At 41.9% G+C, this 24,061-nt stretch overlaps 1 protein-coding gene across 1 annotated transcript in view; it reads left to right on the forward strand.

Annotated features, from left to right (window-relative positions):
• RSPO3 (R-spondin 3) overlaps nucleotides 1–24,061 on the forward strand; it is a gene marked incomplete at both ends in the record, with an annotated part of 57,307 nt that overhangs the window by 23,930 nt on the left and 9,316 nt on the right. Inside the window, 3 exons of the mRNA XM_084202194.1 lie at nucleotides 7,358–7,549; nucleotides 9,036–9,182; nucleotides 11,491–11,688. Of these exons, the coding sequence (XP_084058320.1) occupies nucleotides 7,358–7,549; nucleotides 9,036–9,182; nucleotides 11,491–11,688 (537 nt within the window). The remainder of the gene's footprint in view (nucleotides 1–7,357; nucleotides 7,550–9,035; nucleotides 9,183–11,490; nucleotides 11,689–24,061) is intronic.

Here is a 24,061-nt window from a genome sequence, read left to right on the forward strand (position 1 = left end):
TGGGATTACAGGCTTTTGCTGTCTAAACCCTTCTCCCTAGTCCCCAGCATGGAAAGTAAAATCTGTTACATCCTGCTGTTCTTTCTGTGGTTTCTGAAACAAAACTTTGAGAGAAAAACTCTGGTCTCAAAAGACCCTGTGGGAAATGAGAAACTTGCAAATGCTACTGTAGTTGTGTAATGTTGACAGTATGAGCTGAGTGATCCTTATACAGATTGGAAATACACGAGCATCTGCGTAATCTGCAACAATCAAAGTCTCCAGTATGTTAAGAGAACAAACCAGGAGAAGCAAATGGGGTGTGGGGGATACAGGCTCTGCTGCCACCAGGATAGCCTGAGCATTCACAACCTTGGTTACAAACACAAAAATGGGAGATGGAAAGTTACCATCAAGCAGAAGGACCCCACATTTTGAAGAATGAGCCTGTACACTATACATTTTTGTTTCTTTACTCAGTAGAAGCATCTCTAGTACGGGAGAGATTGGAGAGTCAAGGGAGTCACAGTGATGTTGACAACTTTGTTTTTAGAGCCCTGTGTCCATATGAACCCTATAAAATCATTTGGGGATCTTCATGACAGGAACTTGCAGGACTAGATTATTAAAATACTGTCTATATGTGCATCAAATATAATCTCTTTCCAAAAGTCACACCTCCTTTTTTATCTGAGCACAGATGCTTTATTTGCAAGTAACTGAATCTGACAACTGTCATAACACAGCTGGTTATAGAATTATTAGGTTACTACAATTACTGGGTTACTACTTTTAATAGATCACATACTTACCCTTCTATAACAGCTTTTTTTAAAAATCTAGACAATAAAATAGGGATTATGTAATTGAGTTTACATTTTAGAAGAAATTCATAATGTATAGTGTTGAAGGCTGGGTATTTGAAAACAACTACAGCTGACTCTAAATGTAATATCTGTAGTTGCTTACAGGATTTAGAAGTTGATGTGAGAAAGTATTGCCTTCACCATCACCATCACTATCTGGTTGTTTAAGGCAATTTTCTCTTGCCTCTTGCCAAGAGGGATCCTCTTTGGTTCCTATACTGGTTAAACTTCCTGGATGCTTGAATGTTGGTGGTGCTCCATAGTTTGTGGGGAAAAAAAATCTATTTCCCTTCTCTCTCCATGAAAAGAATTTTTCAGTTTATTTACAAAACTCTCTGGAATGACAAGGAGCAATTTGTGGTTGTTGTGGCTGATTTCTGTTGTGCGGAAGATGCTAGGAGACTGCATAAAACTCTGCACCCCTGGTGAGATTTTTCAGCCTGTTGATCCTCTTTCTAACCGAATTCAGGGGAAATGCGTTCTGGCTGCCAGTGTACTTAATTTTCAGGATCACTCTGCCAGACATGTGTTTAATAATGATGAGGCAATCCCCAGCGAGGTCTTGGCCATTTGGGCCAAGGGCCTCCTTGCTCATAGACACCACTACAAAACAGTTATGGATACTCCCTGAGACTGTGGAACAGTCCCATACTCACATTTCTGTTGCTTTTTGGAACTCTTGACATTTGGTGAGTAAAATAGGTTGGTTTCTTTTCCCTCAGACATAAAGTGCCTCTTGAAGAGAGAAATATTGTCAAGCCAGGCAGATGTTTGGGGAAATATTTTTTGTTTTGTATAAGATCTTTTCCCTTCAAAACATAGGAAGACACTTGGGAATCCTCTTTGCTGCATGTTTTGTATCAGAAGGCAAAAGTACTCTGAAGTAAAATAGAAGTCAGGCAAATCTCTGGAGGAGTTACCACCCTCTCAGAAAAAAAGTCCTAAAATATTTGTGGAGATCAAATCACAAGGAGAAGCAGAAGACGTTAAGCCTTTAACAGTTGACTTTTTGACTGTTTTTTCCTCTTTGCCTCTTTTGCGGGTACCTCAGATTCCTGCAGACCCAGGGGAGGCTGAACAGAGAGTCCACATTCCTCAGCTATCACCACCGATCCAGTTGCATCCCAGAAAACTTATTGCCAATCCAGCACAGGAATTGCCATGTACAGGTTTATCTTCCCCAGCTGCTCCCCCATCACAGCACATCCAGTCCCTTGCTCCCTGCAGGTGATTTAAGACCTAGTGATCAAGCAGAGCTTAGCCTGCAAGACTGAACTCAGGTTTCACCCTGGCCCAGGCTGGCAATCTATTTAGCACTGATAATACACATTTATCAAGGCCATGCATAGTGGCTCTCCCAGGGCTGTCCTACTGCTCCTGGGCTTTCTCCCTGCTCTGCACTGCCTGTTGCCTGCAGGACAGTTCAGCCTTTTTCATTGTGTGTCCCACCTCTAGTTCTTTTCCACACAAAGAAACACTGTCCAAGAAAGAGTGAGGAAATACGCTGTGGTTTGCAAACTGAATTCCTTAATGACTTTCTCATTAGAAGAGCTGACTGCCAAATGCTGTTTGCGCTTGCCTAAAGGACAGTCTGCATGACTGAGAGTAGCTCTGCTTTACATGAAGTATTGTTTTCAGGCCACCACCACAGGCAGCTGCTTCTCACTAGGCAAGGGAAAGAGAAAGGAACGTGAGTGAGTGCACAGAGCAATTGAATGACACCAGAACCCATGGGATTTCCCATCCCAAATCCGCGCCACCACGAGGGCTCATGTCCGTGCGGGCGCTGCGCGGTGGTAAAAGCTGAGGTGGGGTCTGGCTCTCCTGGCAAGGGGCAGCCCAGCTGGGAAGGCCAAATTCCAGAGCAGCTCTGCTGTGAAAATATTTCCTGTGAGAACACGCAAGCCTGAGAAACCAGGAGCAGCAGCGGGGATGGATTCCATTTGCCTAGCACATCCATTTCAAGAGCAAACCTCTAAAGGGATATCTTGTTGGAGTGGTGATGAGACAGTGCACCTCAGCTGTGGCAAATGGGCAAAGAATATTCTTCTACCCTGTGCTTTCCCCTGGGTGCCAGAATGTATGCCCAGCTGGATTTCTCCTGCATTTTCGTATTTCCATGGTTTTTTCATCCCCTGAGTTTTAATCTATACGTGGAGTAAAATTGATTGAAAAATACCATCGCAAAGGCTCAGAATTTATTTGCTGCACACGGTCAAAATCTAGCTTCTTGTCCACAAAAGTACAGCTTCAAACTCAGCTCCTTATCCTTAACTTTCTGCTTTTAACAGAGACTATAACTCATTGTTTCCCGAGTAGGGCTTTGGAAAGTATTCTGAGATTTCATTTGCTAACGAGACTTAACTAATATCTGGACAAATGGCTTGCACAAAAAGAGGCCTCTGGGAAAAAAAGAGCTTAAAGTCAGACAGGAGAAGGGAATAGTTCAACATCCATTTAGGGTCTTCTCTAATCTCCAGTATTTAGGTTTTACAAAACAAGAAAAAGAAGGGATGATTTTGGACCTATAGCCAGTCATGAGTCTGCAAATGAGTAGTTTGTAACACTTCTGGCTGATGTTTGTGTAAGAGCTGAGAAAGAACTTGTCTGTGGGTCTCTGTGCTCCCACCATTCGCTTTGCCCACTGCTATGGTGCATTTTCCATCCCTGAGAGTCTCTGGTTTCACTGTGCTCAAAAAGTGTTTGGATGCAAGAGGGCGGAGCACTCAATGGTTAGTACGGTCATGCACAGAATATTTCATCCCCACTGAGTCAGTTCTGAAAGTTGGTGAGAATCTTCCACATTTCATTTTTTTTGTCTTTGTAATGGAGCGGGCTGCACCAAAGACCAAGTGGTTTCAAGCAAGTGTACTTAGCAAGAGCATGTCTTGGACATATTTGCTATGCTACACTCCATACCTCCTGGTTCTGCAGCCCGTGTCTAACCCACAAGGCCACAGTGCCCAACCCGCTGCCAAGGCACCGAATCTCTCTTCATCCCTCTTACCACATCTATAATTTGTGGCTAACAGGACTGGTCTGTGCTCTTCTAGTGCTTTATCACCTGCTTTTTCATTTCAAAGTGTTTCTTAATGTGGATATACATTACTTACCCATTTATACTGTTTACCTTAGTGTAGAAATTTGAAGCAATGCTTACACCCGGTCTCCCGTGACTGGATTTCACTAGGTGGGGTTTATGTTTCCAGCTTCCTGTGGCACACCACTTAAACTCTGAGCTCTGTGTCTGATACTGGTTAAAAAAAGAGGTAAAACTACTGGTTGCTTCCTTGGGGTTATGTTTGGAGCTGGTGAAGCACTTGAGATCGGCAGGTGCTAACAATTTGCTGCAATGAGAGAGGAAGAGTAAGGGCCAGTTCTGTACCCAGAAGATTGAATGGATTCTGCAATCCCTTCAATCCCACCCAGCTTTTGCAGCAGGGGAAGGACTGGCCCATACATTGCAAGGATATGGAAAGCATCTGGATCTAGACCTGAGAGGGAGGAGACTGAGAGGAAACAAGAGATCTTCAGCTGGAGCTTGGAGATGCCTAATTTCAAACACATTATTGCATTCTCTAGGCACAAATAGTTTTCTTCCACATTTTTTTTTCTTCCAGCTTCAATGACAAAGCCCAGTGCTTTCAAAGAATGCCAGTTTCTAGAGCACGTGGCTCGTCCCTCCCTGCTTTGATTCTTGCCTAGGCCAGAATAAAGTTCCGCCCTTATTGCAATACAAATGAGAAACTATTTTATTACACAGATACAAGACTCAAAGAAATGCCAAATGCAGTAAAAGACAATCAAAAAAGCGCATTTCTTTAATAGTTTTTAAGAGAAAACCCCCTTGCTTCATGTAAAATGTTATTTCTGACTTTTCAGTGATATTTTTCTTTAAGAATTTCCAAGAACTGGAGCTTATTTTGCTTCACACATTTAGTTATAACATGACATGAAACCAGTGGAGCTTGACTTGCATATTTTATCCGATTTCTTGCTCCATAACACTAGCAATGATGTTCTCCATTTGGAGTTATGCTTTCCTTTTTTGTTGTGTTATTCGTATGAGATGTATCTGGAATGCAGGAAAAGAGGCAGAAATTGTGAAAATGGCTATGAGTACATTTTATTTTATACTTAGTACTTCTGGAGTTAAAGAGGAGATGGAAATTGGCCATGTAATGGACCTTAGCTATAGAGAATGATCATATTTCAATAGTAAAGTATTGCCTGTCTCGGCTCACACACACATCTTGACCTCAGAGCAGTTGCACATAATGTTTTCTCTGTCAGGAGAATCTATTCATAATGATGTGTCACAGGTGCTCACACATAATATGTTTCCTGTCAAAAGTGATCATCCATATTTTATACAGCAGCTTTGATGACAAATATTTTGTACTTCAGCTGCTTTTTCATCCAACTGTCAGACTTAATGAAGGAAAGTCACAGATAGTTTTTAAATAATGTCAGCTTCTTAGATCACATTACTGTGTCTGCCTTTTTTAAAGCTGTTTCATACAAAGACCACAAGACAGAGGAGAGACAGATAGGATGCTTTCATTTACTTAACTTTAGAAAGAAAAAAATTTCCAGGCTCTTAATTTCAAAATCAATAAGCTCTGTGCCTTTGGAATATTTTCAGGAAAAAAAAGTGTTACATTCATTAAGGTCTCAGTATTTTGAGAGCCTAGTGAAAGCAAGTATGATAACTGAATTGGGGTTGCAACTTCTTACTGCTGAATGTCATTTATTCTCATAGTGATGTTGTGTCCTCATCATAAACACACTTTCCTCTAGGTAATGCTACAAAACTAGTGTCTCAGTACGCACAGAGAATTGAGTTCTTGTACTTTTACTGAAGTTGTTTGTGCACAGAAAGGCCAAAGTTTAAACATCTCATGTATGTCCAGCCCTACTGAGAGAAATAACCCTCACTCCTCGTTTTATTAATGAAAGAAGAAGAGTGAACTTGAATTCCCTTTGAGGTTCTTCAGGTCGCAGGACTTGTCATTGGGACCTCAGAGCCCAGCAAAGTTCTTTTCCCATTCATGGGACATGTCTTTTCTGCTGAGAGTGTCAGAGAACAAAGTACAGAGGTGCTCCTGAACTTCCCTGCCAGGCAGCCCTGCCCTGAGCAGCCAGCAGTGGTGCCTCTCATCATGCAAAGCCATGGATTCATATGGACTCCTGGTCTGCCTCCAAGGGCTCCACAGAAAGGAGTTGAAAAAAACAAGTTAATTGTGTGTGCAAGCTATTTAGCAGTGTCTGTAGATCAAAATAAAATCAAAGCACTAAAATAGGCAATCACACCACGCATGTGCACATTTATAAAATTATCACTGGCCTGAGGAGAAGGCAGAACAGGAAGCCAATAGTATTTAGAAATACAAGTTACAAATGTAAATGAGGACTGTATTTCTTCTGTATATGGAATATAACCAGGTGTGTTAGGCTGAGAGATTAAAGCTTGCACTTTAAAAGATGACCATTTTTTTCATGCAAGACAAGGCCAAAAAAAGAGGGGACACAGGGTCTGGAGTTTCTTGATGCTCCATTATTTTTTTAGTTTCAGTTTATTTAAGAAAGCAAGCAAGAAGGAATTCAAAGTAGGTAACAACTTCTCAAGCACAGGAGGACGCAAAACTTTATTCTCTACCATTGAGAAGTAATACACTTAATTGTATCACATAGCAGATTAATGTCTGCTACTGAAAAGATAGTCTGCAACAGCATCCTCTTTCCTGCTATCCCCAAGCCCCTAAAGAAGTTCAGCAGTGTGTAATAAATTTCGCTTTCCTTGTCTAGAGAATTAGAACAATTCAATTGAAAGGCAAATATAATCCTACCTATGCTACATGCTGAGACTGGAGCAGGGTAAATGCCACAGTTAAGTCTAAACATCAGGTTGTAATTGTTAGAGATTAAAAACATGCCAGAGAGAACATTCCAGGGAAAGAAGGAGGGTGAGAAGGATGGCTCTCCTGTGTCTTTTTTTTAAGGCAAAGTATCATCAGATCTTACACAGGCATATTCCTGCATAGCAGAACTCAAACAAAATGGCATTTAGGAAATTAACAACTAAGGAAATTATACACTAGGTCGATTTTTAATCATCCAACTAGGAAAAGAAAGAATAAGTTAACATGAATTTAGCTGCTGAACCAAGTGCACACAAGGCAGAAAAGCCCCTGAAAATAAGGAAAAGAAAAATGAATGTTCTCTAGAATGCTGCTGTTCCATACCATCTCTTTCAAAGATCACTTACTGTTGGCTATTTCTGCAAGATGCAAAGATGTCAGCTGAGCTTCTCATTTTTATGCAGATGAAATAATTTCTGAAATGACAAGTCAGGTCATAAGAGACACAAGAAAAAAATGAAGCAATCTGTAAGAGCTGTCAGAGAGATGAATGATCCAGCCTTCCAAGTGCAGAGGAACCATTATTTCATGGTCTTGTTTAATGTACTGTTTTCTCACAGTTTGTTCTTTTTTAAATTCTTATCTTCTCAGTGCATCCTAACGTGAGCCAGGGTTGCCAAGGAGGGTGTGCTACATGCTCTGACTACAACGGATGCCTGTCATGTAAGCCCAGGCTCTTCTTTGTTCTGGAGAGGATTGGCATGAAACAGATTGGCGTGTGTCTTTCCTCGTGTCCAAGCGGATACTACGGGACACGGTATCCCGACATCAATAAGTGTGCAAGTAAGTGCTGGGGAGAGGGGAAGCATGTGGATGTGTTTGCTCTCTCTTGAATGCTGTGGCTGGAAATGGACAGGTTCTGTCCTTACTTGCTCAGTTCTTTATTGTAGTGCAGTAAATATTAACCCAAGCAAGAAGTTAAAGACAACAAAAATGGCCTAAAGCTCAGGGATCTCTGCATGAATGACCTGCCTAGAACCCAGGTGATGGCCTCCTCCTCCTCTACATGCCCATTGATGGGGGAAGTGCTGATGAGCACCAGTGCCTTCCAGAAGCAGGAGAACACTGGCAGCTCTGAAGACAGGGAGGGGACTGATGAATCTTGGTGGCTGGAGTTGTTTTACCCGCTGCCTTTACTTGCCTGAGCCCTTCAACAAGGAAATAAGGTGGCAGGAGGCATGCTTTAGACCAGGCTTGCCCTGGTCCCTTTATAGCTTGCCTCATGCTCACTGTAGTCCTCTGAATGCCTGTAGAAGCTGGCCAGGCTTCAGCCCCAAATCCCCCCCTGATTTGGGGGAATTTACTGGTACGTGTCGTCTCCGGGCTGGGGGACAGAGAAGTCAACTCTATTCTTTACTGCTCAGGCAACATTTTGACCCCACTATGGATTTTTGAACCATAAATGAACTGGAAAAGATCACAATGTCCTCTCCACTCCTCTTTCTGTTGTTGAATTCACTGTTTATAATCCCACAGGTGATATAAAAACATAAGAGTGATGGCCAAGAAATTCTCCCAGTTTTTACCTGGTAATAAAAGTTATTTAGTGAATGGACCCCAGAGTAAAGTCTTACAGAGTAACTTGACACTGCAAAGTATTTGCTCACTTTTTAGCAGTGTGTGGCCTTGCATCTCAAACATGAGCTGTGCCATACATAAGGTCTTATGCATTTCTCTCAAAAATTTCTGAGAACTGGGAAATGCATCAGCAATGCCAATTTGGGTAGTCACATAAAGAATACATTAAATACTACAGAACATCTGCTTGAACATCAGGGAACCATTTAGAGAAAAAGAATGATATGTTGATCAAAACCACTCCCAAGCAGATTCTAAATTCTGGCATACTTTTTTTTTCTCCTGGAAGAATATTTTTTATCTCCTGCAGACAGGAGATAGGAGTGTGGAACTGACCTAGCACTTGTGTCCCATGGGGTTAATTAGTACCTATGTGGTGCCAGGGTAGGGCAGAAGCAGCACGGTGTTATTCCCATGTGCTCTGCTCTGCCTGCCATTTGCATAGGTCTCCAAGAACAGCAGTGTGAGGCTGTTCAGCATCAGGACATCCTTTCTAAATTCTCACCCATGCCAGGGTCACTTGTGACTGGCCTGACCATGTGTACTGGCCAGGAAGAAGACCTAACATAAGTTGCTTCCTTTGAGGATTGTCTGACATTGCTAGAATTGTGTGTTTTTGGTACATATGAGAGAGCCCATGGCAGTTCATGGCAAAGAGCAACAACGCTGTTGTTTACTGTTTGCATTGCAGAATGTAAAGCTGACTGTGATACCTGCTTCACCAGAAACTTCTGCACAAAGTGTAAAAGTGGGTTTTACTTATACAGTGGAAAGTGCCTTGAAAAGTGCCCTGATGGCCTGGAAGCCAACAACCACACGATGGAGTGCACCAGCATTGGTGAGTCTGCTCCCCATGTCCTGCCTTGTTTTCTCTGAGGGGGTGGGGGATCTAAGGAAGGCATGGTCAGTTACAATACCAGGGAAATGAAAATGTTCTTCATAACAAGAGGCATTCCCCAGCACAGAACACTCAAGGTATTTCCCAAGTCTGCCACTTCACAAGAGACATCAACCTGGTTGTCCCACAAAAACAGCCTTGATGCTAAGGGCGATTCTGCCAGAGGAAGAACCTGTTTGTTCTGCCCTGAGGTAGCAAGACATACATCTCTTGCTTGTTTACTATGTTATGCAGCACCACTAATATCAAAGTTTCAAAAACCTTGAGTCAGATCCCACATGTAGTTTAAAAAATATTACAATACTAATGGCTTTACTTTAGATCCCTTGTACCACCTGAGCCTTCAAAGCATGTATGCAACAACATTTTGAAGCTTATCTTTTCAAAGGTGAAGGCTAAAAACTAATACATTAAGGATGCATCCCCCCAAAAAACCTCAAATCTCCAAAATGGTGCAATAATCACCTGATTTCAGAAAATGAAGATTACAAATAGGGTGTCACTGACACTGAAAGAGTGAGATTGATGTCATCGTGACTCACTGGCTGTGGAGAAGAGACTTGCTTTTGTATCTTGAGCCTCTGACTCAAAAGCTCCAATTATTCACACAAGGGCAATTTTGGATGTCACCACATCTAACAGTCTGCTCCATCCCTCAGCCATCCCTCCAAATGAAAGAACAAGTGATGTGTTTGCCTGTGAACAGCTGCAGTTGGCACCCCCCACCACGGGCACACTGAAGCTGTGGCAGGGCTCAGGTTATTTTAGTATGTTGGCTGTGAATTGTGGTGGCTGAGGGCTGTGAGCTGCAGTGCAAGCTGTAACCTCTTCAGCCACCAGCAAGCAGAGAGCACTTAGGCACAGTCTGGCTGTGATGAAAATCTCCTCCACAGTATCATGCACATAGCTCTCTCTGGCATCGAGTGTTTTGGAGGGGAAGTAATGCAGGAATAAAAATAATGGGCAGTAGTTTGGTGTTTTCCTTCTCAAATACATATTAGCTCAGGTGGTAGTGTAGGCTTTTATGGTTTTGTTTTCAAGAAAAGAGTTTTATCTTTGAAAGAAATTCAAGGGATCAATTTTTTATTGATGGCTGTTTCCAACTGCTGTAGACTCAGCTGCTATAACAATGAGTCAGTCTCAGAGAGGAAAAGCCATTTAAAGCTATGGAGTAAAACCAGAACCTTTTTGTGCATGTGAAAGCCAATTGTTTTAGCAGAAGAGCTCCAGTGTAACATGAAAAAAATGACCCATATGACAATCCACTGAAGGAAGGTTCAGAGATTGCCTAAAGTCTGTTATATTTCTAGGTTTCAGAAAATTTAGAAGTAAATTCTGGATCTGGAAAAATGTTGACTTGCTAATTCTTCCTTATAGAGGAGCTGGAAGTCTTTCCTCCTTCAGTGGTGACTTATAATAAACATGTAGTTGGACTTAAAGTAAATATACATATTTACTATCTTTTTTCAAGAGAAAGATAACAAGATGGCATAATAGAAGGATAGCTATTAAAAGCATATTGTTAGCCTTCAAAGTTTATTCCCATTTTTTGTTTACGCTCTTTGGATAAGCGTGAAATGACACACCTTCTGACTTCCAAACAGTACAGGATGCACATTCACATCACTCTGGTTTAGAAAGGGTAACCTGCACCATTCTGAAAAGCTTGAAGCCTCATGCTGACCCAAATTCTCCTCTGCTTTGCCTGTTTCTAGTTTGTGTATGCTACAGATGATGGGTCTTTAGATGGCCAAAGACACTTGACTTCCAGTGTAACATCTTTTGATATCAGCTGGTCCTTTATAACTATCAATTTCCAAATTTCCACCTTTGAGACAAGCTGCAGCAGCTTGACCCAATGGCTTCACTTACCTTTCATACAGGCATGACCAAAGTTTATTCCACTGAAGCTAAAAGGATTTACAGCTCCATCAAACCAAAGCAAAGTCAGAACAAAACCCAGTAACTGAGTCCGCTGAGACCGGTTGTGCTGTTATTGCCTTGTTTCAGGAATGTAATTACAAAATAGTGAGTAGAAAATAGTAACTGTCATAATCATTGGACATTATTTTGTTCTGCATATTCTTAACAGTCCAATTTCTGTCAATTCATTGCTGCAATTCACAACTGATTATTTCCATTATTTTTTGCCACCTTTTGGCTGATGCAGAATGAAAATCATGTACCATATGTATTCTGTATACAAAAATATATTGGTCAGGTTAAGTTTGTTCTATGTTTATTGCAGTGCACTGTGAAACCAGTGAGTGGAGTCCATGGAGCCCTTGCATGAAGAAAGGAAAAACTTGTGGTTTCAAAAGAGGAAATGAAGTGAGGGTCAAAGAGATCATACAGCATCCATCAGCAAGGGGAAATCCTTGCCCAGCTACAACCGAGAGCAGAAAATGTATTGTACAAAGAAAGAGATGTCAGAAGGAAGGAAAAGGTACCAAGTTATCATCATAATAATATGAGATTGATATTGTGGTTTTTTTCATAATTCACACCTGAATTCTTAGGCCTTGATTTCAGGCTTCACCAAAGCTGCTGTTGATGTGGTGGTTTTTGGGCTAGAGAGAATTGTGCCTTTGCCTGCAGTAAATAAAATCCTAACACTGCTCAAAAAATGTGCTTTGTGTGATCTAGAGAGGACAGGGTGGGCTGGAAGGGAAGGCACTTTGTCTCCCAGTTCTGTCTGCTGAAAGAGTTGCCAAGATGAAAAGTTGCATTGTAGTGCTCAGAACAAACAGATCCATCATAAAACATGTCATGGTGGGTGTTGTCTGTTGGGTATCAGGCAGCCAAGTTTCGTGCTTCAACAGAGGGATTCCTCCAAACCAGTTCCCATTTCATGCTTCCCTACAAGATTTTAACTCTTGTAAATGCAGTGCTGTGGCCTCTTTCCCAGCCTGAACTCTTTTTACCAGCTCTGGCTGAACAACACAACCTGATCCTGACATCTGCATCTGGGTCATCGAGTCCCAGCATGGGAGAAAGATCACAGCGTTGCACGGCAGACAAGGGAAACTCCACTTGGTTTCACCCCAGAATCAAGACTGCCAGCAGAACTGTCCCTCCATGCAAGGCAGCTTGTGGGACTTAACTCCCCAGCATGACAGTGAGGGAATGGCATCACATGTGTTAAGACTGGGAGATGCTTAAAAAGTCTATGAAATATAATTTGCACAAATTCCACTCAGTAGATACTGTTGTTTGATTGCTCTCCCCTTCTAGCAGAGGGGAAGTTACTTGATCTGTCCTCAGTGAAGTTACTCTGGTTGACACAGGAGGAACTACAGACTATTTCCTTTTCTCCATTCCTCCCATTTTCTCTGTCCCTCCCATTTCCCCATCTCATCTACTTCTCCCTTTCCTCCCACACCTCTGTGTGGGTGGATGAGTAGAGCAAGGTGGAGCAGCTGCCCCTCCATGAGAACATCTGTGAGGCAGTAGTAGCTGCTGGTACCAAGTACCAACCCCCTGTTCCACTGTTAAATGATGGCCAGGGTTGCTGCAGATGACTTAGAGAAATGCTCGAGGGGCTTGGATCTTTTGAAGGTTAGCTCATTCCCTGGGGATGTACCTCATCAGAAGGGCAATAATGTTATTGGAGAGAGTCTAAATGAGGGCCACAAAGATGTTGAAGGGCCTTGAGGGGAAGCCATATGGGAAGAAGCTGAGGTCACTTGATCTCTTCAGCCTGGAGAGGAGGAGGTTGAGGGGAGATCCCCTTGTTGCTGCCTACAGCTTCCTTGTGAAGGGAAGAGAAGAGGCAGACACTGATCTCTTCTCTGTGCTGACCAGTGACAGGACCAAAGGGAATGACCTGAAGTTGCATCAGGAGAGGTTAAGGTTGGATACCGGGAAAAGATTCTTCAGCCAGCGGGTGACTGGACACTGGAACAGGCTCCCCAGGGAAGCGGTCACAGCAACAAGCCTGGCAGAGTTCAAGAAGCTTTTGGACAATGCTCTCAGGCACATGGTGTGACTGTTGGGGTGTCCTGCTCAAGGCCAGGAGTTGGACTTTGTGATCCTTGAGGGTCCCTTCCAACTCAGCATCTTTTCTGATTCTGTGTTTCTATAGTTCAGAGGGAGGATCTTACGGACCAGATAGCCACAGGTGACTCCTCCTCACCCAAGAACTGGGTAGATCTACTGATCTATAGGGCATAGATGGTCCCTCCTCCTTGGCTCAGGCAGTGTCCTGAAGAGGCAGAGAGCTGTACCTGTGTCATGGTCACAGTCAAGACAACCTATTTACTGAATCCCTTTAGAAATCCTACAGATTTCTATGTTCAAAATGTCCATGCTTGGTTCTGTTTCTACACAGTGGCACAACCTGAAACAGCCTCTCATTAGCCCACTGTAACTGGGGAAAGAGTCCATTTTTTTTCCCTACCAAAGCCTAATCTTGATAGAGATGAAAATATAGGACTGAACTGCAATTTTGGACTATGAAACTGGGTTTTTTTTGAGGCGATGATATTATGTGTTTTCTTATAGCAATTTGGCAAACACTTCAGATTGGACAAGACATTTCTCTTTGAGAAATGCCTGCTGTTCCTGTGTAATAAGAACTTTAGAAGAAACTATTCACGTATTTTGCTATCCATTCTTATTTTATGGGATTTGAGCCAAACCATACTTGAAAAATACTGTGCACCACAAGAATTTGTTCACAATCATGAATCTTTTTCTTTCCTTCTTTTCTGCAATATGCTTAAAGGTATGCTTTTTTTCCTTCTTTTGAGCAAGTCACAGTCTATATTCTAGCCTGTTTTGTGCTCAGTGGCTACTTCCTTCAAATGAGGAACCAGTGTTCCCAGTCTGTGCCCTTGGGATTTGTATGCCTGTTCCTGAGACCACCCCCCCCTTTTTTTTTTTGTTCTGACATTTACATTCTCAGTATCCACAGAAGTTTTTCCCATTCATCACTTCAGGGAGATGAACTTTTTTTTTAAAGAAAGATAATTCTTAATAAAATTGAGGAATATCACACATGAAACATCAGGTTAAAAGAGCTTCAAGGGATGAATTATGGTGACAGGCTAGGAAGGTAAGAATTAAGCTATAAGTTGTCCTTCTATTCCTACTGAAATGGGGAAACAAAGCTTGATCTCCAGGCAACATATCTTCCCTACTGCTACTGTCCCTTATTACACAAAAAGAAATTTCTATTCCCCTTTGAACAATAGAATAATTGCCCAAGAAAGCAAGCCAGGCTCTGTTCTCAAGGCTAGCTGTGCCCTGTCAGTGAGCGCAGAAGGAGGTGACAACAGAAACACTTGAAAGGAAAGGGAAAGTCAATAAGTTTGTATTTACAGTTGAGAAATACTGAAAAGGCTCTTTTGAATTGTACAACTCCCCGTGGCCACTCAGGCATTGCTTTAGAGTTGAACTTCCATGGCATTGGCTTTTGAAGCGTTGCAGCAGAGCCGGCAGTGACCAGCAGTGCTGCTAATCTTTTCTCCACGGCCATGGAGAGAGGGTCAGCTCGGTCACTCCTGGCTGTTTCCATGTTGGATGGATGTCTGTGGCTGAGGGATTTAGGTCAAAGACCACATGATGACGGGGTGTGCTCGTCACAGAGGCCTCAATGACTTTGCTGGAGACGTTGAGGTCAGCGACAGGATGTTACTCAGTGAAGGCGCTGCTATCGCACAGCAGCAAGGACATGTCTCTGGAACAACCACGCAAAACGAGATAAAGCAGATGAAGGGGGCTTTTTTTCTTTGTTTCCATCTGCTGCTGTGTCATTGGAGCTGATGAGATGCCTTGCAACCCTTTATTTGCCCTTCACTGGCTATGCAATGATGTTTTACTGTGAGAAGATGATAATATTTTCAGAATAGATGCAAACAAATGGGAATAATGAGGATACAAATAGCTCAATTGGCCTAAAATATTCTTTTTACTTATTTTAGCACTACATTAGTTGATCCCAGTGTGATCTGACATGGTAATTCCCAATTGTTTCACATACAGGCTTCTTTTGTAGTTCAATCCCATCCAAACCTCACTGTAATTTATTTCATCATTCTTCTCTTTTAATCCCATGATGTTGCGTTCTTTTTAGTCTGCATGACAATATGATATTAAGTTCCAGTTTTTTCTTCTTCCTTTCTTTCCCTCACACTTTTTGTTTTGTTCACCCAGTGCAGTGTACTGTAACTTTTACCTTCCCACACGTAACACGTTCTTGGCTCCTACGTTGACAGATAAAAACTGAGACACGTGTTTGCTGTAGCCATGTCTGTTAATGGCAAATAGATGTCCTGGAAAAGCAAAAGAGCTTTCAGAGTTCCTCAAACACTGTAAATTATCCATCAACATTATTTCTTTGACTTAATAAATGTGCTCTGGCCTAACACAAGTCCCTTTGGACTACTGTCTGCAAATGTATGAGATTGACTTTATTGGACAAAAGACAAATATTCTGAAATTCCAATATTCTGCATACGAAAGTATTTGTGGGGAAAGAATTGCATGTTTTCATGACTAATTCTGCAAGAAGAGAATATTCAACATATGACTTTCTGTTGAGCCCCAACTAAACCCCCCCATTGATCAGACAATTTCAAGTACTTTCAGAGAATATGTTTTGATCAGTTTGAAGATAATAAAAGAACTCACCAAAGGTGTCTTTCTTGTTAGTTGTGAACAAGAAAGACACCTTAGAAATATGGGTATTATTCAAGTCAACAGATAGAGGACATTGGTTACCCAGCTGCATTATTGTAAGCAAATAAATAAATTTCAATTTTTTCTCGTTCTTATATTGAATTTTTGCACGCTGGTGGTGTTTCAATGTTCAGAGGACAGAAGCAATATTAACTTAACTGTGTTCCATTCTGTGCCAATACAAACCAAAGAAAAGAAAGTTCCTCTTCCTGACAGGCAAAATTTCAAGCATTAGACATGAAGACATGGGAAGGTGAATGTAGAATAGCATGTTTCTTTTTCACTGTGGAATGTAGCACTTGTCACCTTGTTCAGTCTGAAAGCAGGATACTGTTATGAGAGGAAGAGGGATAATTTTAGTCAAAATTCAAAAGACTACAACCCCCCAGAGGTGAGATAGCTTGTCAGCTATCTCAGGAGAATAGAGACACTATGCTATGATTCTTTTTAAGTTTACAGCAGGAATAAGAGAGAGAGAAATGCCTTTGAGGTGAGGAGCTGAATTCTAGATGCAGACTGGTGAACAGAAGGGAAGTAAGGGAACAAGATTTGTTGCTAAGGAATTTTAATGAGCAAGTGCATAAATTTTGGGTAAATAAATTAAAATAATAACTTCTGTACTGTATGACATACATGTGAATATAAAACTGCAGGTTCCATTAAATAGCCTAGAGAACTGAGACTCAGCTCATTTCTGTTGTTTCTTTTTACTAGTTCTTCCACCTCTTATATGCCCACATAATGCTTCCAAACATATTAATCAGATAATGTCTGAAGAAGTCTTCAATTGGCAGTGGTGGGAGTCCAAGCAGGATGAGGGCATTTCAGGGTAGCCACAGGTCAGGCACAGTAAAAAAAAATTGGATTTGAAAAATACTCATGTTCAGTACTAATTTTACCTAGTCTTGGCAAAATCAGGTCAGAGCAGCATTTTGTTTTGTTGATAAATGTGTAGTAATGGCTGTACATCTACTTATTCAAATGAATAGTCTATCCCTATACACTCCATACTCCAAAGATAAAAGTGTCTTCCCAAGGCAATGGAGGTCCACACCATTTCAGTAATTCCTCAGAGTACTATTTTTAAGCAAATATTTTTCTGAATTAAAAAAAAACCACCTACAATTTTAAATATTTCTGGTATTGACTACTTTTACTTAATCACATTTAAGTCCTAAGCATGGCTATGTGGGAAAGTAAGATATTCCTATCACAGTCCATTCCACAAGTCACATCCTCTCACTCATATAAAGCTCAGTGGCATTTAAAACAAGAGGGCTGGAGCATGTGAGCCAGGGAGACGTCCCAGTACACAGTTCACTGGTGTAACTGTGAGAGATGGGGTGTCCTGTGTGAAGGCCACTAGTGTGGTTATGGTTAATGACCTTACTCCATGGCAGGTCACAGGACTTCTGAAACCTCAAAATGAGCAGGAAGCTAATTACTGCATCCCTGTGTTTACATATTGCATATGCCAATGGGCCCTAGCTCTGGCCTTTGCGAGCCTGAGTTACTATAATTGAGGAATCTGTCTTGTGAAGAGTTTGGTTGTTTATTTTCCATTTGTTGCTGCCAAGAGGGCTTCTCATTTCCTTTCCTTGCAAGGGTTTTGACTCTTTAACTTTAACACATTTCCAGCCTCCAATAGGAAGGCTGCTGAGACCGGGAATCCACTAGCTGCAACATGAAGGGAAATGGCATCCTGGGGATACCCCAAGCGAGGCAGAGCGTGGTCAGCACCCAGCTGCCACTGGCCAGAAAACATGGGCACAACCTAGAAAAGAGATCTGGGTGAACAGGCTTCAGAGGGAAAAATAAGGCCAAGATGAGTCAAAATGATTTGTGAATCCAAAACAGCTAATAGTAGAGGATATACTGACTAGAAATCAAGGGTTGAAAACGCTGGAAAAAACTATTTTTAACCTTGTAGCATTTTCAAGATTTGATCATAGGCAGTTTTGAAAGTTTTACTACGCTACTACCTGCAAACAGAGACATTAAAATCTGAACTAATTACTAGTAACGTTTAATTTCATGACAAGTTATTTTGTTTGTGCTACTGTGAACATTAAATTCTCATCAAGCCTCCCAGTTCTGACAGGCACACATGAACCACACAAGCAGGTAGTACATCCATGGGGTGTGCTCCTTTATGTATGGTACTACACATGAATGCACACCCTCTGCACACATGCCAAGGTTGTGATCTCTCAATCATATGCATCTTGATGAACAGTCAGGTGAAAATGGTTGTGCCCTCAGATATCAAAATTAGTTTAAGCCCCACAGGGTGCTGGGCTGATACTGCCTCTGTGCTCCTTGGAAGATGTTCTCCTTTCCTGCTACTAGCTCCTCTCTTGCCACCTTCTGCCTCCTCCCTGTCCTGGGGAGCCTGGGAGCAGTGGGGAGGCGACTCAGATGCCCTGAGCTCCTCTGGAGCATGCTATAAAAAATGTGCTAGACATGCTGTTGATAAAAAGCATCAACCTCACATTAACAGGAATAGTGTCAAAGCTGAGAGAGAAGTATGTGGTCAATTGTTCTTGTAAGGGAAGTGAATCAGAAAAAAGCTGATTGCATTCTTTTATTAAAATGTGAACAATGTGAAAGCTGCCCTCCTCAGATCACTAAACCAAATAAGGGATAGAAATCAGCTCTTTTTCTCTTCTAATCTTCCCTTTTGGTGCCTCCTTGTGCTCCAGAATTGGCTAGCTAACTATATTTTAGATGCCTGAGCTTTGTAGGAAAATCTGAAGGGAATACAAGCCCCTCAAGAACCCTTCCTCCTCCCTCTTGCAAAGTATCCATCAGGTATTCATTCAGCACTAAATTTCTAGCACCTGCCTAAACTCTTCCCTCTTGAATAAAAATGTTGTGGATTGAAAGCTCCAGTTTCAGAAAGTGAAACCCACATCTGTGTCTATTCTGCAAAAGAAAAGAAGGCAGAGGTCTGCTCCTTGCCCACAAAGTCCAGGTCCACCTTCTGGCTTGCCACCAAACCAGCTGGGGCTATTCCCTGCATAGCAGATATGACTGGGGAAGAGGGCAGGTCAAACAGAGTCCTTAAACAAACTCCCAGTTATGTTATACAGACAGGCAGGAGTCTGCCTAGCCTCTGATCTTCCTCCCTGGCACAGCTGGGAACAACTGTGGCACAACTTCTTCATGGCACCTTCACCTTCGGTGACGTCCCATCGTTTCAGGGAGAGGCACACAGGAAACTGCAGCCACTCTCCCTCTCTGCAGGGCTGCAGGGCAGGGGCAATGTGCAAAAGAGCAGCGTGCCATTCTCTCCACGCCTCATCCCTTCCTTCCTCTGCCAGAACATCCTGGCATACCCCACTGGCCTTCCATCACAGCTCACAGGTAACGCTGCCAAAGTCCTTCCCCTGACTCCTAGTGATGTAAGGAGCACTTTCTGAGGAAGGGACACGTTTGTCACTGCTGGAAGAGGAAATGAGGCTCTTCCAGGATGTGTGCCACAGTGGGATACCATCACAACTTCTTTCTGTTGAAGCTCCAGCAGACCCCACATCAAGCTGTTTTCTCACATTTGGAAATATTTCTACAAAGCAAATGTGAAGGGATGTGGCTGCTGGGAGCAGGGCCCACCTGGCTGGGACCACCTGGAGACCTAAACTCTTCACTGTTTCGACCTGAGTGTCCTGGAAAGAGGAACAAATGCAAGAGAGAAGTTTGATAGGGCATCTATCAAATCTAGTCCAAGAATGCAAAACATTTGGGGTATGTGAGCTACAGAGTAAATCAGGCTGTGGATGTTTCAAGTCTAATGGCGACACATCCAGCACTGTTTAATCAGCTAAATCCTGGGCTATGGAACACTTCCATGTATAGCAATGCTGTTATAACACTGCAGTCATGGGCAGCATGGCACTCATTCATTATTGTGTTACAGCTGCCCTCATTTTAAAGGGCCTGATCCAAGACCCACTGAAATCCCATTGACTTCAGAGTATTGTGGATCTAACCATAAAGCAGGGATTTTCAGCATTCCTTTGTAACAAAGTGAAAACAAAGGAGCACTTTTTTGGCCGCTGCTTCTCCTCATCTCTTTGGATATTTGCCTTTTCTTCCCCACCCAGGCAGATCTGTTTGTTTTTCCCCACCCAGATCTCTGCATCTCCAGCCTCATTGTCTCTTCTCAGCTCACTCTCCCAGCCAGCTCTGACACCTGATGTAGCCTTTGGTCTGCTTTAGCTGCCACCTCCCAGCTCCCTTTCACCTTGGAAAAGGGCATGAAGTGATGAAGTTAAGCACTTGCTGCCATAACCTTGTGCTATAAAGGTCCAAGGAAGCTTCAGAACATTCCCAATGAGATGATAACACCCAGTGTTATTCTAAGAGATCCCAAAGATTGCGAGAGAGGTTGTGGGAATCTCTATGGAAGATTTTTAAAGAGGTTAGACAAACAATCATCAGAGCCAGCCTAAGTATAGCAGCTCAGCTTCATAGACCAATAAGGGACTAGATAATTCTTTGATAAGCATTTATAAAATGGCAACAAAATTTCCACAAAACTTTTTCTTGCCTGTTGCTTTCTTCAAAACTCCCACAAAAAGACAACAAAATGCCTATTACAGAGCACAAATGCAAGAATCTCTGTCCACTGACACCAGTATAAGGCCTCCTGCTGTCATTTACCAAGCTCAGACTTTTATTTGGGCCTGAGTCAAAGAACTGAAATCAGCTTTTCATCATTTTTGTCCAGTTCAGTCATTTGCATTGCAGAGATATCTGTTCATGTTTCTCTTGCATTCACCAGCTTTGAATAATTGTTACAGGAAGAGTAGAGGGATGTATTTTCTTGCTAATTTACGAGAGATATAAGGTAGCAACTCTCTGCCAGTGAAAATGTGTCTATTTTAAGAGCAGATGCAGATATGGTCCATGAGGGGCATATTGCTGTACGATTAAGCCTGAAAAAAAAAAATAAGGACAGATGCAAACAAATATTATTTTTCAGTAATTTTTGTTGAAGCAATTTTGCAGTGACAAAAAATTATTGGAAGAAAAAATCCAGCATTCTTCATTTAAAAATATGGTGGTCATGCAAGATTCAGAAAAAGCATTTTCTAAATTTTCTATTTTTAGTTCCTTGAAATTCAAAATGGTAGCAAAAAAATTAGCTGATGTTCCATGAGAGAAACATATACAGCTAACATTAAGGTCAGAACTTGACAATTAACTGTGGGGATTTTCTATTGTTGTTTTGTTTTGCAAGCAAAGTGACTCAGTAATGAAATTTCTCAATTCTAATCTAATCCTCCCCAATATCTACAGCAAACAGTAGCCCCAGTGTAAAGATTTACAGCTCCAGTTATGTCTCTGCTTTGTTCTTGAGCGTGTATTTACTTCTGCCCATTTGCTTTCTGAAATTCTCTCTCATTTGTCATCTGAAGAACTCCATTTAAAAGGAAAACAGGCTTCAGACATGAAACACAGCTACATTCCTGAAACATGAGATGAACAACCTTTAATTCATGCAACCTTTCATTTACAGTAATGTTTAATGGATGGGCTGGTTTCATTATGGACAATGCCTCTCCCTGTCATTAGCCTGCAGAAAGGGCTAAAACTCTTAAGCGTTTAAAGGAGCTCCATTTCAGGCTCTGTATTCCCTCCTCCCCTCCCTCCCCCACTCCCCACCACCCCTTGTGACTGCCCTTTTTCTAAGTGCACAATCTAAATGCTACACTCTGCAAATTGCACTTATTGCTGGCTTCGAGCGTTGAAGAAGCCTTCTGAGCACTTTTTATACAAACCCTCACAAGGTCAGAGTTGGAAAAATCTCAGCTGGTGGACTTGGATCCCATGAGCTAGTGACCATTTATAATTAATATTAATGAATGGCAGATGACAGATGTTTATTGCCTAAGCAGAAACGTGCATTGCTAAACCAGAAGTATTTAGTTTAAATCCAGAAGAACTGACTTTTTCTCGTATGGATGTGGGGTGGTGGTGGGGAATTCCACCACCATCTTGTATGGATGTGGGATGGTGGTGGGGTGATCTAGCCCTTGCTATCTTTAAGCATGAGCACGGAAACAATAATTTTTTAAAAAGAATCCTGAGCTCTCTATTTGAGGATTTGGTACAAAACATTAACTGAAGTAAGGAGAACTCTCTGTGCACTTTGGCAGCTCTGATTTGCAGCAGTAGTGGCTTTTATCCATCGAGTCTAAAGCACCAAAATTAAGGAACTCTTACCTCTGTTTTACACTTGTGGAACCTGAGAAATTAATTTAAATATAGTATTATAAAGAAAAAAAAAGTCTTTGCCACTGAGAAAAAGGATTGCATTCCAAGACACAGTATATTTTTTGTTGTTGGATTTTTTTTTTTTCATAGTGGTCTTAAATTAAACTAAAGCTATGATGCATAGATCTTTCAAGCTTAAATGTGACACAATGGAAGATGTAACATGGAGATGGAAGAGTCTTGTCTCTGTGAATACTTAAGGCTGATGGAATCTCTGGTTTTGATTTGAAAGAAACTCTTGCAGCACATAAATTAACTTCCTGGACATAGAGACATCTTGGATAACATTTTCAAAAGTACAACAACAATTTCAAGTAATTTCTTAGAGTTTCTGGTTGAGGCTGGAGTAAGAGTCTATTTGTTCTGAATCCCTTGGAGAAAATATCCTGCACCTTATAGTATCTTGCTACAGTATGTGTGCACCAATTATTTGCTGTTTTCTTGCTCCTGAGATTTTTACACTGTCTGTAAACTGTTTCTGAGCATGCCATTCCAGACCCTTGCAAAATATTATTTGATTTAGTGGCTACAGGGTTGGTCTCAGGTCTTGTAAAAGAGTGCCAAATGAATTGCTAACAAAAGCGTGGCGCTTAAATCTGTAGAAATAGTGAGCAATTTCTGCTTTTGGCTGAAGTGGAATTTCTTGGAGCAGGCAAGAAAATTATTAGTTACTGCATTTGAAAGAGAAACATGAACATATTTGGTGACTACTGTACAGTGGGCTTCTTCACCTGGAGGCTGGAGGCAGCTGGATAGAAAGGCTGTTGATCCCCACAGTCCCAAGTTTTTCCAGAGAATCCTGACTTTGTGCATCGTTGCACTGAAAATATCACTTGCTGAACTTTTGCATCAGGTTCCTTAGAACCTTTCTTGCATTCCAGCAGTTCAGCTCCTGCAACCAGCCTTGTTGCACAGGCTGAACACACACCACAGGAACACCCTAGGGGTGCTACCATTTTACCAGCACTGCTGTAACCCTCTCAAGGCACCTGCCAAGTCGAAAAATAAAACATGCAAGTTGTGCTGAATGGCCATTGTGCACTGCTGGCAGGATCTGTGTGAGACAGGACATGGGGCAGATCTCCTGGTGAAGGTGGATCAGGGGTTCCAGAACTTCCGTATCACTTGGGGGTGCTCTGTCATGAGAGGCTGCATTCTCATCTCAGTGGGGGCTGCATCTCCTCCAGCCTTTGGGCCACAGGGGCTCGCCTGCATCCATCTCAAGAGCATGGCAGTCAGTTAGTGAAGTATCCTAAGTGAAGTGGGCTCCAGTGATGCACTGTCACATGGCAAAGTCATTCTTCACATTCCGCTTCCAGCTACTCATAAAGCTGGCTGCTCACTTCAGTGTGCAAAGCTGTGTTACTACAAAAAGCTCTAAATGCAAAGTTCATCCTCAGAGGAATTTAAAAAGAATAAACTTATCACATTCCTGGTGAAGAAAAAAAAAAAAAAAGAAGGCAAGACAGCCTGGATAAAATTCACATGGACAACTCCTATCGGTGATTCATGTTAAATTAAGAATTATGGGCAATGTTAAAATATTTGCATTCAAGTTCCTTTTGTGCATATCCACCACAAACCCCACCCAGAAATACTTTTTAAAATATTTTATAGGTGTTGATTTTCCAAAGAAATGGAAAATACCAGATTACCAGAGTCATCACATTTCCCAGAAACTTGCTGATTTCAATGAAGTTCCAGTCGAAAGCAGGCAGGTTTTTGAAACAACCTCGCCTTTGTGTTAGGTTTCTGCCTAGTATCCTTTCAGCTTGTCCATTGGGTTGGCCTCTGGCAGCCCACCTGGCAGGCTGACAAAGACTCAACAGCCTGAAAACCTGAGATCCCTTTGGCAACTT

The sequence above is a fragment of the Fringilla coelebs genome, assembly GCF_963513975.1.
Source record: "Fringilla coelebs genome assembly, chromosome: 3".
NCBI classification, from domain to species: domain Eukaryota; kingdom Metazoa; phylum Chordata; class Aves; order Passeriformes; family Fringillidae; genus Fringilla; species Fringilla coelebs.